This window comes from Vanellus vanellus (assembly GCF_965231255.1).
Source record: "Vanellus vanellus genome assembly, chromosome: 3".
Classification (NCBI taxonomy): domain Eukaryota; kingdom Metazoa; phylum Chordata; class Aves; order Charadriiformes; family Charadriidae; genus Vanellus; species Vanellus vanellus.
The window spans coordinates 9,690,197-9,706,105 of record NC_138907.1 but is presented as its reverse complement, the minus strand read 5'-3'; the positions used below and the strand labels follow the sequence as shown (position 1 = coordinate 9,706,105).

At 41.0% G+C, this 15,909-nt stretch overlaps 1 protein-coding gene across 5 annotated transcripts in view; it reads left to right on the top strand.

The window, feature by feature from the left end:
* The window catches only part of KIF16B (kinesin family member 16B), a 151,001-nt gene that overhangs the window by 100,964 nt on the left and 34,128 nt on the right, over positions 1 to 15,909 (top strand). For all 5 annotated transcript variants that reach the window (XM_082481950.1, XM_082481947.1, XM_082481946.1 and 2 more), the window contains one exon: positions 5,129 to 5,218. In XM_082481950.1, coding sequence (XP_082338076.1) covers positions 5,129 to 5,218 — 90 coding nt within the window. The remainder of the gene's footprint in view (positions 1 to 5,128; positions 5,219 to 15,909) is intronic.

Here is a 15,909-nt window from a genome sequence, read left to right as displayed (position 1 = left end):
TTGTATTCTCCTCTTCCTTTCACATTGTGGGATACTTGGAATCTTCAGGCAGGGCTGAGCTAGAAACAGTGTGTGGGAAGAGCTTTTGTCTTGATGAGACCGTTGGCATCTGTTACAGACAGTGTCTGTGGTTGCAGACGGTACCTACGGACGGCAGAAGCGAGGCAGCAGGGATGGGGGAATGCCAGCTCACACAAAGGCACGCAGGGTCTCCCGAGAGCAGGTGATGAAAGCGAAGCCTGGAATCGAGCACAGCCCTGCAGGGGATCTTCTGATAAGAGGGAAAGTTTGTAGATAAGCCTTTGCATTTTTATGCAGCTTTCCCTTATTGTTCCGAGTTCCCTCATTTTATTTATCCTGTTTGATACTCTTTCAAAACTGGCTTTTTGTTGTGTTTCAAAGCCTTTCAGTCATCATTCTGGCTGGAAGGTCACACTCAAAGAGTTGCGGTCAGTAGCTTAATGTCCAAGTGGAGACCAGTGACCAGTGGCGTTCCTCAGGGGTCGGTACTGGGGTCTGTACTGTTCAACGTCTTTGTTGGCGACATGGACAGTGGGGTCGAGTGCACCCTCAGCAAGTTTGCCGATGATACCAAGCTGTTTGGCAAGGTAGACACGCTGGAGGGGAGGGATGCCATCCAGAAGGGACCTGGACAGGCTGGAGAGGTGGGCCCAAGCCAACCTCATGCAGTTCAACAAGGCCAAGTGCAAGGTCCTACATCTGAGTCGGGGCAGTGCCAAGCACAAATACAGGCTCGGCGGGGAATGGCTGGAGAGCAGCCCTGAGGAGAAGGACCTGGGGGTGCTGAGTGACGAGAAGCTCAACATGAGCCAGCAGTGTGCGATCACAGCCCAGAAGGCCAACCATATCCTGGACTGCATCAAAAGCAGTGTGGCCAGCAGGTCAAAGGAGGTGATTCTGCCCCTCTGCTCCACTCTCGTGAGACCTCACCTGGAGTACTGCATCCAGCTCTGGAGTCCCCAGCATAAGAAGGACATGGACCTGCTGGAGCGTGTCCAGAGGAGAGCCATGATGATGATCCGAGGGCTGGAGCACCTCTCCTGTGAGGAGAGGCTGAAAGAGTTGGGGCTGTTCAGCCTGGAGAAGAGAAGGCTCCGGGGAGATCTTATTGTGGCCTTCCAGTACCTAAAGGGGGCCTACAGGAGAGCTGGGGAAGGACTTTATACTAGGGCATGTAGTGATAGGACAAGGGGGAATGGCTTTAAACTGGAAGAGGGCAGGTTCAGATTGAACATTAGGAAGAAGTTTTTCACTCTGAGGGTGGTAAGGCACTGGAACAGGCTGCCCAGAGAGGTTGTTGAGGCCCCATCCCTGGAGGTGTTCAAGGCCAGACTGGACGTGGCCTTGGGCAACCTGGTCTAGTGGGAGGTGTCCCTGCCCAGGGCAGGGGGGTTGGAACTCGATGATCTTCAAGGTCCTTTCCAACCTAAACTGTTCTATGATTCTATGATCTTTGGCAAGCTGTCTATAGGAGAAGGTCCAGGCAGGTGCACCCCAAAGCAGTGCTTTTCTCCAGGTCTGGTCACAGTTTTGTTCAGCCAAGTGCTGTGGTGGGTCAACTCAAAATGTCCATGTTTCTAGTTAAAGTGTCTTTCTGAGCTTGGTGAGCTATTGCAGAATTGGAGTAAAGCAACAGCAGTGCTTTTTGGTACATGGTTCTTGAAGAAAATCATGCATGCCCCATATCCACTTAAACTAGAAAACAGAAAAAGCCCCATCTTCCCGCAACTCTATCAGATTAGTACTCTCAATAGTGAATAAAAAAAAGTTTCCAAGAAATTTTTAAGCAAGTTTTTGCTTTTCAGATGTGAGGAACAGTTTCAACAAGGTCTGTTTGGATAAATACAAATTTTCACAATTACTGTAGGCAGTTTAACCAGCCCAGATAAGGTGGGCGTGTTCTGTTCTTTCCGAGTGCTTCAGTATCAGGTGGATTTATTTTTTTATAAACCCCCCACCCCCAGTTTTACTTCTATTTCTGTGGGACAGAAGGGGAATAAGTTCTGTGACATGCTTTACAGTGACATAAGTTGAAAACGTTTGTTAGGTCGTTTTCTGTCAGTCGTCGTGCAGAAGAAAAGGAGACAGGACTGTAGTATTTCCTTTCAAATTTATACGTTTTACATAGGAAATGGTGAGCTTGAATAAAAAAAAGTCACAATTCTGAGGCAAGTCTGGGATCCCGTAAGTGCCCAGATAAGAGTATTTTGATAATCTGTCTTACAGATTTACTCAATCATATTTTTTCTAATTAAGAAAATATTTTTACTGTATTAGCAAATTACAAGTAAAAAGTAAAGAGCTATTCAAATCTGCTTTGCTTGATACTGTTCAAAAGATCTGCATATGTCTCAGTCCTGTACATACAGAGCCTATATAGTCTGTCATACAGATTTTTTTTAAATGGGGGGAAAAGAATTTCAGCCCAACCTGGTTGGATTACCTGTAGGAGTAAAAGGTCCTGTTCTGGAAGTGCTATCGCTATGCCTAAACCACGACACAGGTGCATTGTAAGTCTCCTATTGATCCTAATAACATTATTGTTGGGCTGTGGGGATGGGTTAAGATTTTTGTTTAGCTCTGAAATTCATTTTCCAATAATATCAGCAGTAACAACGGTACAATTTTGCAATGCGTTACCTGCTAGTCTCATTACAAGAATTAGGAAAGTAAACGAAGCGGATGACAGAGACCGAGTCAGGTCAAGCCAAGCCACCGGGGACTGCTTTAGAGACAACCCTTCAGTTTTCCTGTTTTACTCCCTGTCCATCTCTAACAAGTTTGGGTTTTTATTTTATTGAACTTTGTAGAAGAAAGCTAATAAATAATTGGCTGCAGGCAGTTTGATTTGGGTAAGTTTGGTACTACCTTATCACCTGGACAGCTGTCAGATGCACAGCTAACAACTTGATTGGCAAGCTGACGTACGTGCTCTTCTCCAGGCTGCCTAGCTGGAAGAGTCCTGGATGCTTCGTGCTAGATTGCTGCCCTAAAGCCATGCTTCTGTGAACAAACTAGGGGAAAAAAAGAGGTACTATTGAAGAAAGATCACGTACAAATGAAACTATCACAGCAAAACTTCACGAGTCAGAAATATTAAAATACAGAATTAAAGCAAAAAGAAAGAGAAGGAGTAACATCTCTATTTTATGGTTATCTATTGCACTCTAATGTTTACTTGAACATGGCAATCACAAAGCCCTTTACAGTAAAGTAATTATTCAGAACGAAATGCTTAATTGGTTAATCAAGATCAGTGTAACTTGGATATTCTTGAATTGTTACTTTTTTAGTTAAGCTTGCCTATGTTTGTTAAATCCATTCATCTGATCTGTAAAGTTTGAGACACTGTTAACTGAGGGAGGGCAACTCATGAATTTTTTAATAAGGAAATATAGTCGATCATGCAGATGTCCTAGTAACAGTCAAGCTTATTGGTGGCATGAACAATGACTTTTATCAGAAATAATGAATTTACTTTGTGGAGATGTGCTAGAAGAACCTATGTTTTAACATTCATGAAAAGTTTCGAGAAGGCCAACTTTGTTTACTTACATCTTTCAGTTAAAAATAGAGGTAGAAAAAGGAAAAAACCCAAAACAATAAAAAAACCCCAAACAACCACTTGGTTCCTGATGTCATAAGACACACAGTAATTTTTGGTTTCCAAAACACTTCCCCCAGTTTCCCTGCTCTGTATGCACCAGCAAAGGCAACGGGGATGGGGAAGGGTGGACAAGAGAGGAGTTTGTTGCGAGCATGAGGTAGCAGTTGCCAACAGTGGTGCTTGGACACTGGTTTCCTCTGGCTTTATTGCTCTGGGCGCTTTTTTTTTGCCCCTACTCAGTCACCCTGGTCCGTTGTGACTTTCCGTCACTCTGTAACTTTGATACGCTCAGTAGCGAGGGGTCTACTTGTTCATTTTAGGACCCACTTTAGGGTTAAAATCCAAGCCTGCATCTTTGTGAAATGCATTTTTTTGGGAGATGCTTATTTCTGATCTCCGTGTATAAATTCATGGGTAGGCAGAGGTAATATCACGTATTAGGCCTGTTAGATTAAAAAAGCGATAGTCTCTTCAGGTTTCGGCAATTCCAGTTGGCTTTCTCCAGCTCTATTAGTTGGTGTAGAAGAATGCCCCCCTCCCTCCACCGTTGTTTCTCGGCAGCCTTGGACCACCACAGCTACGGAAAGGCTTTGCTGTAAAATCAAAGGCTCCATAGCACTTTTATGACTCACTTAGGAATTTCTTTCATTTCACCTAATTTCAGACAGCGAAAAATTTTTTTCTTTCCCGTAAATTTTTGACGATTTCTCAAAAAATTCTGTTGGCTTCTCAGTTTCAGTCAGAATTTGGTGAATAACTGGTGGCAAGGTTGGCTTGCCCCCCTGCCCCCCCTCTCCCCCCCTTCCCCCCGGCTCCTTTTGCTACACCCTTTATTCACAGGAGTAATTATGTTGATTTTAATGAAACTTCCTGTATACATGGGATGTTCATCAACATATTGATAACACAGGCACAGACTGTTTTAAAGGAATATCTTATACTGAAAGCTGGCATATGTGATTTTTTTTTTTTTTTTTTTTTTACCCTACAAATTGGAATCCCATTCTACGTGGTAATGAACTCTGCGTGTCTGAAAAATGTGTATTTATTATTTGTGTGTGTATCTGTGTATGCATGTGTGTATATGAGAATATGTACATTTCTATGAACATATAGGGAGGCTATGCTATGCTTGTGCTGGGTGTTATTCCTTCATTAATGGAACACCCCCTGATTGCGATGCTGCGAGCTGCACCAAGGAATGATTGGTGATATTTTAATGTGTTTACAGCCTTGTCAAACCACTCCGGAATAAGGAATAAATGCATTCTGGTTTTTTTTTGCTTTGCAATCAGTGCTCCTTAATAAACATAGCTCTGTCACTGTAATGAAAGAAAAATTAAGTAGACCTATGAAAGCTTATGAATTTAAGGGAACTAAGAATTGCCTAATGTAGTCTGATAGAATAGTCTGATGTAGTCCTTGTATACCGCGTGGTTTTTAGTGTTACGCATTGTGTGGTTTCACTTCTGTTTCTTCTTTTTATATTGTTTGATACAGATAACAGTCCTGGATGAGACGTGGACAGTGTTCAGGCGGTACAGTCGTTTTCGGGAAATGCATAAAACTTTAAAACTGAAGTACCCAGAGGTAAGTTTATGGTAAAACTTCTTTTGCAGAAAAGGGGGAGGTAGAGACTTGAAAAGAAGTTGTTGGGTGTTTGGCTTTTTTCTTTTTTTTGAAAGATGTTTACTCAAAACCAATATTCTTCTCGCCCATGTGCTTCTAGTAAGATTGGCAAAGCCCTTCAGCAGTTCAAAGCTCCAAGGCTGCTAGATACAGGATGGATGTTGCAGTGGAAATGTGACTCCGTGCGTTGCCTCTAGGCATTAATTCCCTTTACTGCTGCCTGGCATCGTTCCCTGGGGGTTGCTGTTTTGTTCATTGCAAGATACTTGCAGTCAGATCATGTCATCCTGACAACTCCTCATTTAAAAGAAAAGCGTTGTTCCACAGATACCCTTTTGTAATAGTGGCTTCCAGGTTTCTGCAAAATGGAAAATTGATCTTTCTGACCACCTCAGAGACTCTGGGCATTCAGGATATGAGGAGCTGTGCCTGACAGAGCTTTAGTTCATTGGAGTGAGCGTTTGTAGAATTACGGTTCTTGGTTTCCACATCTAACTTCCAATTATTAACATTTTGATTCTTTTCTACTTGTTCCCTTGGATATTTGAAGAAATAGATCATTTGAGCAATGGAAGTGATCCTGATTTGAGGGTTAGCACAAGTAAAGAAGCCTGGCCCAAATGTTCCTGAGAAATATATTAAAAAACATTAATACGTTCAAGAAAGAGAGAGATGCAATAGCGTGCAAACGCTTTCTTGGTCTTTGTTGACATATTCTTTAAGCTAAAAACTAATTGAGCATTGTATTTTGTGGAGATTCTGGGACTTAAGACCATTCCATAACAGTATGAAGCCCAGAAATTGAAACTACCACGCACCATATATCTAAGGAAAAGTTTTTTGTTTTTTGGTGTTTTTTTTTTTTTTTTTTAAAAAAGAGATATAAAAAAAGAAAATTAAGTCATCTTTTCTGATTGTCAGAAAAATGGTAAAGGTAAAAATGAGTTTTGAATGGAAAATCGAAATGTTCTCGTTCCACGAATGCTTTTAAAAATATTACTTGTGAATGAACTTCAGTATCATATTTTTGATTCGGATGAATTGTGATTTCGTCTTGGATATTAGAGTTATAGTCTGTCAACAGTAATATCCTAATTGCATCTAAGTCTTGAAAAACCAGCGAGGCAGTCATCCAGCTGAAATAGAAAAGGGCCACCTGAATCCCTCTGCAGACTCATCTTCCCCATTTAGGAAAATGTGTTTGAATAGTCTTTTTCAGAGCCTGTTATCGGTCCTGCGAATACATCGAGGAACAATTGAATTTGGCTTTTACAGTTATGTCAGAGGGAGATCAACTTCTTTCTTGAATGTAGTAATCACATTCAGGAGAAATCCGATGTTCTTAAAGCCACTATTAAAATGCCCCGTGTGCTGCAGCATATTAATGTCCCCTTTTTGAATCAAACACTTGTGATTCACAGTACAAATTCAGGATTTTTGGTATTACAGGAGGGAGTGGGGTTTTGGGTTTTGTTTGTTTTGAAGAACCATGAGAACATAGGAGTGGTATTAATAGGTCAAATAAAGTCCAGCATCCAAGAGCATAGAACTGAGAAATCCCAGCCTAGAGCAAAGGTACATAGTTTTCTTCATCTTGGAGCCTTCCCAACTGAAGTTATTTTTATTGTAATTAATAGATCATGATTAATATTCTTCCTGTGGATTTTTATCTATGTTTTCCATTCTCTACACCACTCACTTTATCTCATAGAGCCAATTTTCTTTTGCTGCCTTTTCGGGTTTTTTTAGCTTCTTTCCACTATTTGCGGTCACGCTTGCAAGGTTAATACATTCTCTAGTTTAATGTGCCGGTTTGTTTCTTATTGACACTTCTGTGTTGCCATATGTCTGTGTCTTAGGTAAACTTATTGATATTCACATCTAGTACATTAATGGAATTATTGGTTTAACTATGCAGGTGATTAAATTTCTAATTTCCACATAGCACACGCATTATAGTATGTTTTATTAAGTTATCTGTTCCCTTCTCAACAATTTTTGTAACTTGGGGCAAATACCAACTCTTACAAGTTTTCAAATATAACTTTCCCTAAAATATGATGCTCTTTGGAGAAACATAGCAACGCGTTTTTGGCTTCTAATATACCTGAAAGAAATGTTTAGTCCTGTTACTTTCTGAAACAACAGATCTATAGCTTTAGTAGTATTTCTTCCAGCCTTTCTAGAGCCTCCACGTCACAACAACCTCCGATAAATTATCAGTGAGGTTCGAGTATGCGTATCTTTGCCAAGTACAAAGCACACTAAAAATCAGGGGAAGCGAGATGAGCATTTGATCACGTCATCTACTGCTTTTAGATAAGTACTGTCACTGAAGTACCTGTTTTGGAAACCCTTGCAGCCCTGATATCTTCTCTATTTCACGTGGTACAGGCTGTTGTGTCGTGTCCACTCCTGCTTTGAGACTTAGGGCACCACGAGGAAACGGCAAGTTTGTGGGCAGAAGAAACCTAGCTAATACATAGTTTGTTTCTTCTACTCGTCAGCATTTCTACAAACTACTGTGTCCTTGTTTGTCAGAGAGGAGGTGCGCATCATGATGGATGAAACACATAACATCGTGCGCTGTGTTAAAGATTTGGTGTTTGTTTGCTTTGAAGGAATTTCATTATCGATGTTACATGTGGATGATTGATAGCTTCCCATATTTTTACCTTTATTTAAAATAGCCTTAATTTATGGTAATTTTGCATTAGTTTTGCAATGTGAGTAGGAGTTCGGTTTGTTTGGTAAATTGAAAATCATCTGTCTGCTTCTGCTCATCTGTCATTGACCTAATTTGGGATTCAACGTGATGCTAAAATGCATTTTAATACCAAACTTGGCAAAGTTGCATGCTTAGTTACTGTATATTATTCCAAAGAAGCTTGATCCTTAAAAGCAATGTTATCAGAATCCACCAGAGCTGAATTTTATCTTGCATAGTTCACCTTCCAACTCTAAATTAATATTTATAATGAACAGCGAAAATACTGTGGACGTGTTTAATGTATGAGTGTCCTGCTTTTAGAAGTGAACTTTACAGCTCATTAGGTGCTGAGCTCTGAGTTACTACATCAGTATTTTAATAATTTGCTGATCTTGCATTTCGTGTTGCTGCCACTGAATTCCCAAAGGAATGTATTGGCAACCTGATTTATTAGGAAGGTCTTAAAAAAAAAAAAAAAAAAAAAGGTGTCTCTTTCAGAAGCAGAAACTATGTAATGTCTTCCAGTCTTACAATATGCCATATATTTTATATACCTGCACATTTCTTCTAATGTAATTAAGTGGCTGCTGACAACTAGATATCTAATTGAAATGTGTAACATGCAAATTTTGTAATACTGAAGAAGCTGCAGCAGGGTGGGGTTGTGCCAGTGGCAGCTAAGTACCGAGTAGTTGACAGTGCCTATTTTTTTTAGGTCTGCATGATTGTCATTTGCCCAGCTTCAGCTTTCTTACACTGCTAGATTGTTAGTGACTCTCCTATTATTTTTGGAATTTTAATTAAGACTGTATTTGTCTTCCAGTTGCGGTAGTCCCTGTAATGAATATACTTTTTGTTTGTTATTAGTCAGAAACAAGAGCAAATGGGCTCTTTAATAGAGAAGTGAGAACTTTGAGCAAGATTCTCCTTTTTTCCCCCTCCTTCTTTATCTTTTCTTATCAGTTCATGGTTTTGAAATACTACCGGAGCGCTGGTTTCTGCAGAAAACCTTCCCTTCCTGATCCCCGTCTTGCTGTGAGGGAAAGCTCACTCTCCCATTTCTGGTAGTTCAGCAAGTTTGAGTGATGTGCAGTTGTGATGGCCAGTGCTCCCTTCTTAACACTTTTATCTCTTCCCTCTTTCAAAGGAGAGCAGAGGAACAATTGTCTGTTTGTCTTTCCTTACCCAAATCCAAGGTTTGTGAAGTCCCTCCTTCATGCGGGAGTCCTTAATTCCCTCTTGCATCCAGGTATCTAAGCCAGGTTTTGCGGAGCTTTCACTGTAGGCTCTGCTTATGGAGTTCCCTGTCAATCTTCTTGAAACCTCTTTACGTGTGCATAAAAATCTCTACGTGGTGTTAAGGGAAGCACTTATTATTGAGGCATTTTTATTGCTAATAGTGATTCTCAACTTAAAATATTAGTAAATCCAGACTTAAAATATTAGTAAATCCATGAACTGCTACCAAAGAGAAGCTAAAAGGTGTGCTTGCATTTATAGATTCATTCATGGAGATAAAGACATATGTCTGTAGGCAAGATTTCTGCAGGAGTGCCAAAGCTATTGACTTTTGGCTTATTCAACAGAATGCAGTAATTTGTGTATTTGTATTTGATGTATGGAGGTCTACATATAAATATATATTTGTATCCTTCACAGTCTCACAGAATTCTAGAATAGTTTGGGCTGGAAGGGACCCTTAAAGGCCATCTAGTCCAACGCCTCTGCAATGAGCAGGGACATCTTCAACTAGATCAGGTTCCTCAGAGCCCCATCCAACCTGACATTGAAAGTTTCCAGGGATGGAGCATTGACCATCTCTCTGGGCAACCTGTGCCAGTGTCTCACCACCCTCATTGCAAAAAAATGTCTTCCTTCTATCTAATCTAAATCTACCCTCTTTCAGTTTAAAATGATTACCCCTCGTCCTATTACAACAGGCCCTTCTAAAAAGTCTGCCCCCATCTCTCCTGTAGGCCCCCTCTTTAGGTACTGAAAGGCCACAACAAGGTCTCCCCGGAGCCTTCTCTTCTCCAGGCTGAACAATCTCAACTCTCCCAGCCTGTCCTCACAGAAGAGGTGCTCCAGGCCTTTGATCATCTTTGCGGCCCTACTGTGGACCCACTCCAACATGTGGCTCCTGTGCTGAGGCCTCCAGAGCTGGACGCGGTATTCCAGTTGGGGTCTCACCAGAGCGAAGCAGAGGAACAGAATCCCCTCCCTCGCCCTGCTGGCCATGCTGCTTTTGATGTAGCCCAGGATATGGTTGACCTTCTGGGCTGCCAACGCACATTGCCGGTTCATGTCCAGCTTTTCATCCACCAGTTACCCCCAACTCCTTGTCAGGGCCGCTCTCAATCCCTTCATCCCCCAGCCTGTATTGATACTGGGGGTTCCCCAGACCCGGGTGCAGGAACCTGCACTTGGCCTTGTTGAACCTCATGAGGTTCACATGGGCTCACTTCTCAAGCTTGTCCAGGTCCTTCTGGATGACATCTTGTTCCTCAGGCGTGTCAGCTGCACCGCTCAGCTTGGTGTCATCCCTGAATTTGCCGAGGGTGCACTCGATCCCACTGTCTGTGTCATTGATGAAGATATTAAGCAGTCTAAAGCACAAAAGGACTGTTTATAATTTTAAAAGAATTTAATGTCATGATTGAGCCAGCTTCCCCTTCCACTGGTCTGGTTTTTGTCGTCTTGCGTGACTGAATGGATGCATAATATCCATATCTGAAACAGCAGGAACGTCTACGTAAAGTTAAACCTTCAAGCCATGTGATCTGCCTTTACCCCCATCTGCTGTTCCAACCAGGAAAATGAGCGTGTGCAATATATTGCAGTAACACATCAATATCATGAACCTCGGAGGTTGGGATTAGAGGCTGTTGCTTGGATGACAGGGTTTTTCAGGTACATTAAGTATTGGACAGTAAAGATTTTATTTTATAACTGTTAGGAAAAAATGCTGTCTGGTTCCCGTTATTTTTTTTTTTTAGTGTAGTGTTCTGGAGGAAAGGCTTTCATCAGTAGTGTCAATGAGAGTTATGTTCCTTCTTTTTATTTCTGAAGATAATATCCTCTGCTTATCAGAAATCTTTGTTTGACAGTATCATTCTATTTGAGTGAACTCAAGACTCTTGTAAACTGGAGGAGTTAACAGGCTGCTCGTTGCTTTGCGCTTTTGTAAGAATTGCATGAAATTCAACGAGCAGAAAATATTTCTCAAGTTTTTCAGAAATAGTATGCGAATGATTTTGAAAATGTATTGTGTTCAAAACACTTGTTGTGAGCTTATTTAATAAATGTTTTAAAATATTTCAGATTTTTTGAAATTCAAAAGTAGTCTGTCCATTTTTTGCTGGAATTATTTCGTCTCAGAAAAGAGAGACAAGAAATATTTTGCATCTCAGTGAAGGCAGTTCCTGTTTCATCCAGCCATACTGCCCGCAACACCCAACATATTATATATATGTTTGCTGTTAAAATACAACGGACGCTAGTTTTGTAATCCTTTCTCAAGTTATTTTTAGATTCTTTTCTAGTGCTGCTTATTGTTTAGGAGTAATTCAGCTCTGTAATGATGAATGAAGAGGCATGAACTGTTCATGTAACCACCCCTGACTGATCTCGCTGTCCTTCCCTTTTGCCTCCGTACTCCTCTTTTGGGAGACTGCCAGGGAAGGATCTCAGTTTTCAAGTGGTCCGTACATCTGGTGCTCTTGATAAGTAATAAGCAGAAGAAATCTTCAACATGAAGGGCTGGCACGGATAATGGTGAGGGCATGAGTTTGAGGTGAAGCCGTTAATTTTAGGAGAGCACCCTTGGATTTCGGAAGAGATTCTCTCCAGGATCGCCGACTGTGGTCACTGACAGAGAAATGCAATTTTTGACTAACTTTTAAGACATGGTTGGTGGGGGTGTGGGGATTTTTATTCTTCCGCCCCGATAGTCTCAAGGATAATTGGGCAATTTCTGTGTATTTATGTAATTATTAAATTCTTTTAAAACGTCTTTCTTACCAGAAATGCAAGCTTCCCCTTCCTAAGGAAGAATACGAGCAGAGAAATTAAACCAGGAGCAGAGCGATAGGGCAGCAGACTTGTGCAGAGGGCTTAAGGCAGCATTTTGGCCGGGATCTTGGCTGTCTGGCTGCTCCGATTCTGGTTCGTAACTGTGCAGCTGTAGCGTTTCATTAAATGTAAAATTTTTGTTAATCTCCTGGGATTACTTTGAAAGGGAAAAGGATGAGGAAGCAATAACTTTGAGGTACTTGGCTTGCAGGGCTGGCGAGCCGGTTGCCATGTAACTAGTGAGCTCCTGGAGCTTAGGAGCTGCTTTGGCAGCAGAAGTCAAAAGCTTGTTGCATCAGAGCTGACTGGCCTGAAGCTATGCTGGTTTTCCATTGGATTTTCTCATTTGCTGGCATCAGTAACTGTATATTTAATTAATAGATGAGATTTAGGTAATACAGTCACATTGAATGCAAAATTCTGGACATTTGGATGCTTCTAATGTTCAGTTGTAAATAGTGTCAAGCACTATAGCTGTAATTAACTGTAAATAAAAACTTGTAAGACAATATTTAAAATGAGTTTGTTCTGAAACCTGCAATGCTTGTGCCAAAGCCTTGATCCTGTGGTGACTGAAGTCCCAATCCATTCACAAGTTCAATGGTTGTTGAGATTGACGTTTAGAAAAAGGAGTAACAAATTTAATATGACAACCTTAGGACAAGCACCAAGAATGCATAAACAGTTTAAAACCTTTTTTTTTTTTTTTTTTTTTTTTGGCTGGAAAATATCTTTGGGCACAGATTAAAACGAAAATTGTTTGCAACATCGATGTGCTTGTAAATAGCAAATGCCATGTCTATTAAAATGATATCTCTGGCAGAATTATAAGTATATAGAAAAGCATTTCAAAAATAGTTTTTGAAGTATATATCCTAAACTAATGGCAGACCTTAATTTTTACTTTCTAGCCTGGAATTTTGCTAGCCCTGGTAATGTATCTTCCCGTAAATATTGAAAGAAAAATAAAGTAGTAATTTTTAGAATACAGATCTGTGTGTAAACCTTAATACTATTATACAAGCACGTGATTATAGCCTTCACCTTTATTCAGTACAAATTACAGTAATTATGGTATAGATAATTTTAACATTCATATCCTTGTCACCTATAACAGCCAGGAAGTACATACACAGGAAGCATATTTTGTCACATACACGTTTCCAGCTCCTGTTCCTAATTATATTATGTTCGGAGCATTCTAAAAGCCTGCAGGCTTATTTATGTAGTGTTTCCGTATCAGCTTTAGTTTGCCACGAGTTACAGAAGGGATTTAAGAAGTAGATCCATAAATGCTTCATCTGGCCTTTTTTTCTGCAGCACGAGACTTTTGACTGCTGATATTTTTAAAAGAAAATTTTAGGACTTTGCTCAGTACATCGGTCTCCAAATGAACGGGAGAATTTGTTCCCCTAAGGAAAGTGTGAAAAACATCGCTGCTAACCATATCGTGTACTTCAGTGTGAGTCTGGTTACGGGGAAGTGTATTTATTCCATGTGGACCCTCTGAATTCATAGTTGCTAACCAGGACTGGAGCACCTGAGACCCAGCAAACCCCCTGGCGTATTCGCTTCCAGCAATAATAAGCAATTCCCAATCTATTTTTAGTGGGGAGAATGAATACAGTGTGTGAATTTCTTATCGTAAAACTAAATCTGAATGTGGAAGAGCCTTGTGAAAGCTCGGCTTTGGGATTAATTTGTGATTATTGTTGTTTTGGGTGCTAGATTTGGGCAGCAAAGTTTTCTTGGCTTGGTGCAGGCAATTCTGCAGAAATACAGTTTCTCTCTGTCTCTTCTCCTCCCCCTTCCTCCTTCCTGTGTTTCGGTCGATGATGAGACCTGGGTGGTTTTTTTGTCTGTCCTGAGCAGCTAACAAAACCTGCGAGCTTCCAAACAGTTCTGTGGAAAAATGCCATTAGCTTTATAGGTCTTCTGATAAATTCAGCACGAGACGAGATTAACCTGCAGGCAGACATCAAATGCCAGGTTTCGTTGATTGCGCTGGGCAAAAGTCTTCTATGTTAGTAATGTAGAAATTGGAAAAAGAAGGATTTTGAGAGGGCCGAGTCCTTCATCTCGTAGTTCACGCACCGTTTGACAGAATAATTGCTTTGATTATTTGATAATTGGATTTTCAAGGCTCTGCTCAATTATCTAGTGAATTTGCATGATATCAAAATATTCACGTTGTTTTATCAGTAGAATAGTTTAGGTGGATAACAGCTACCTGCGAGAGAGGAACGCCTCTGAGAAGAACGTCTCCTGGACAATGTAACTTCAAGTGTAGGTGCTCACTGAGATTCAGCCGTTCCTTAGCTGCTCCTGACTCTCTTTAGGCTCGGGGAATGCCTTCGGCTGCAACTCTGTGTCTCCGTTTTCCTTCCTGCTTAGTGAAAGGCCGAGGGGAAGACTGGAGTTTTTGCGGGGCCTTCATTTTCTTTTAATGATTGCCTTGATTTGGAGGGCTTTAAGACTTGTTCTTCATTAATCATTAGCTGTTATTGACAGTCTCGCTGTCTTTCTAAGGGTTTTGCGAAGAACGACATTCTCACTGTTGGTCAGGGATATGCTGCGAGATTAAGTAGACTTTTCAAGTAGAATCCTTTGGTTTCAGTTGATTTAGGATATGATGACCCAGCTCAAACCCTAGTTTTTATGAAAATACCCAGGTTAATTTTGAACAAAGAGCATAGTAGCAAAAACTGTCTGGTTCCAACTGTGCTGCCGGTTGTGTTTTTTCTTGCATATTTAGACAGTATTACTGACCCAACTACAGATGTAAAGCTATTGTGATAAAGTTTATTCACTGCCTAATCTGGAGGATTATACCAAGCTTCTCTTGAGCCTCATGTGGCGGCTTTTGAGGAGGATATTACAGGGTTGTCCTCTCTTTGGAACCACTGAGAGAATGAACAGGGAAATCTGCGGGTTGCAGATTTTGCAGTAGAGTGAGAATATTTAGTGGTTTATTTTGGCATTGCTGTATTAAGCAAATGAGTGACGTTACCTAAACAGGATTTAGATACAGGCGACTGTTAACTGGTGGAGGCCCCATTCAGATAAGACTGATGTAGTCTGCAAGAAAGAAAAGCTCCCGAAAAACAGTTTTCCCCCCTCTTTATATGACAAAAGTTGTTACACATTTTAATATACATTTATGGTTTATAGTTTATCTAGCTGCTGATGAAGACTCAAAGATGATATGTATTTCATGCTGAGGTTTTGACCTTGTCATTCATGTTTTTGGGGTGTAAAGGTTAAATTGAAGCACGGTTCCTTGTCTCCATAGGCCCCATTTGCTTCACTATAGAGAGATCAGTGCCTTCACGTGGCATTTCAGAGCATCCGAGGTGAGTCTCCTTCCTGGAACTTCTCACTGGAGGATCCTACCCAGCTGCCAGAGAGCAGTAGGATTGGGGCTGTTCCACAAAGGAAGACAAGCTGGGAGCTGAGGGTGGCTGCAGCACAGGTCGCAGCGGGGACCTCGGTGGCCAGGGCACGGTCCAACAGTAGCTGAGCAGGGCCAGGACAGTGACAGTGACCACTCCGGTTGGCAGTCAAGGGTCGGCCAGCTGTGTGAGGTGACAAATCAGGTCCAGGGTCCATCCAAGAGAGGCCAATTACTAGTGAAACATTGAGAGCCACTAATTGGAACTGCAGTGTTCTGTTGTAAATATCCCCCTTTTTAATACGTTAGGTTGGTTAAATGGTCAATTTACTTTAAAAAAAAAAACAAAAACAAAAACAAAAAAAATCCCCATCAAAATCAACCTTATGGCTAGCATTGTTACAGTCTACGAGAGACACTTTTTAAGGGTGTTTCATAAATATTATTTTATCATGTTCCTGCTAATGAGCTTTCAGACTT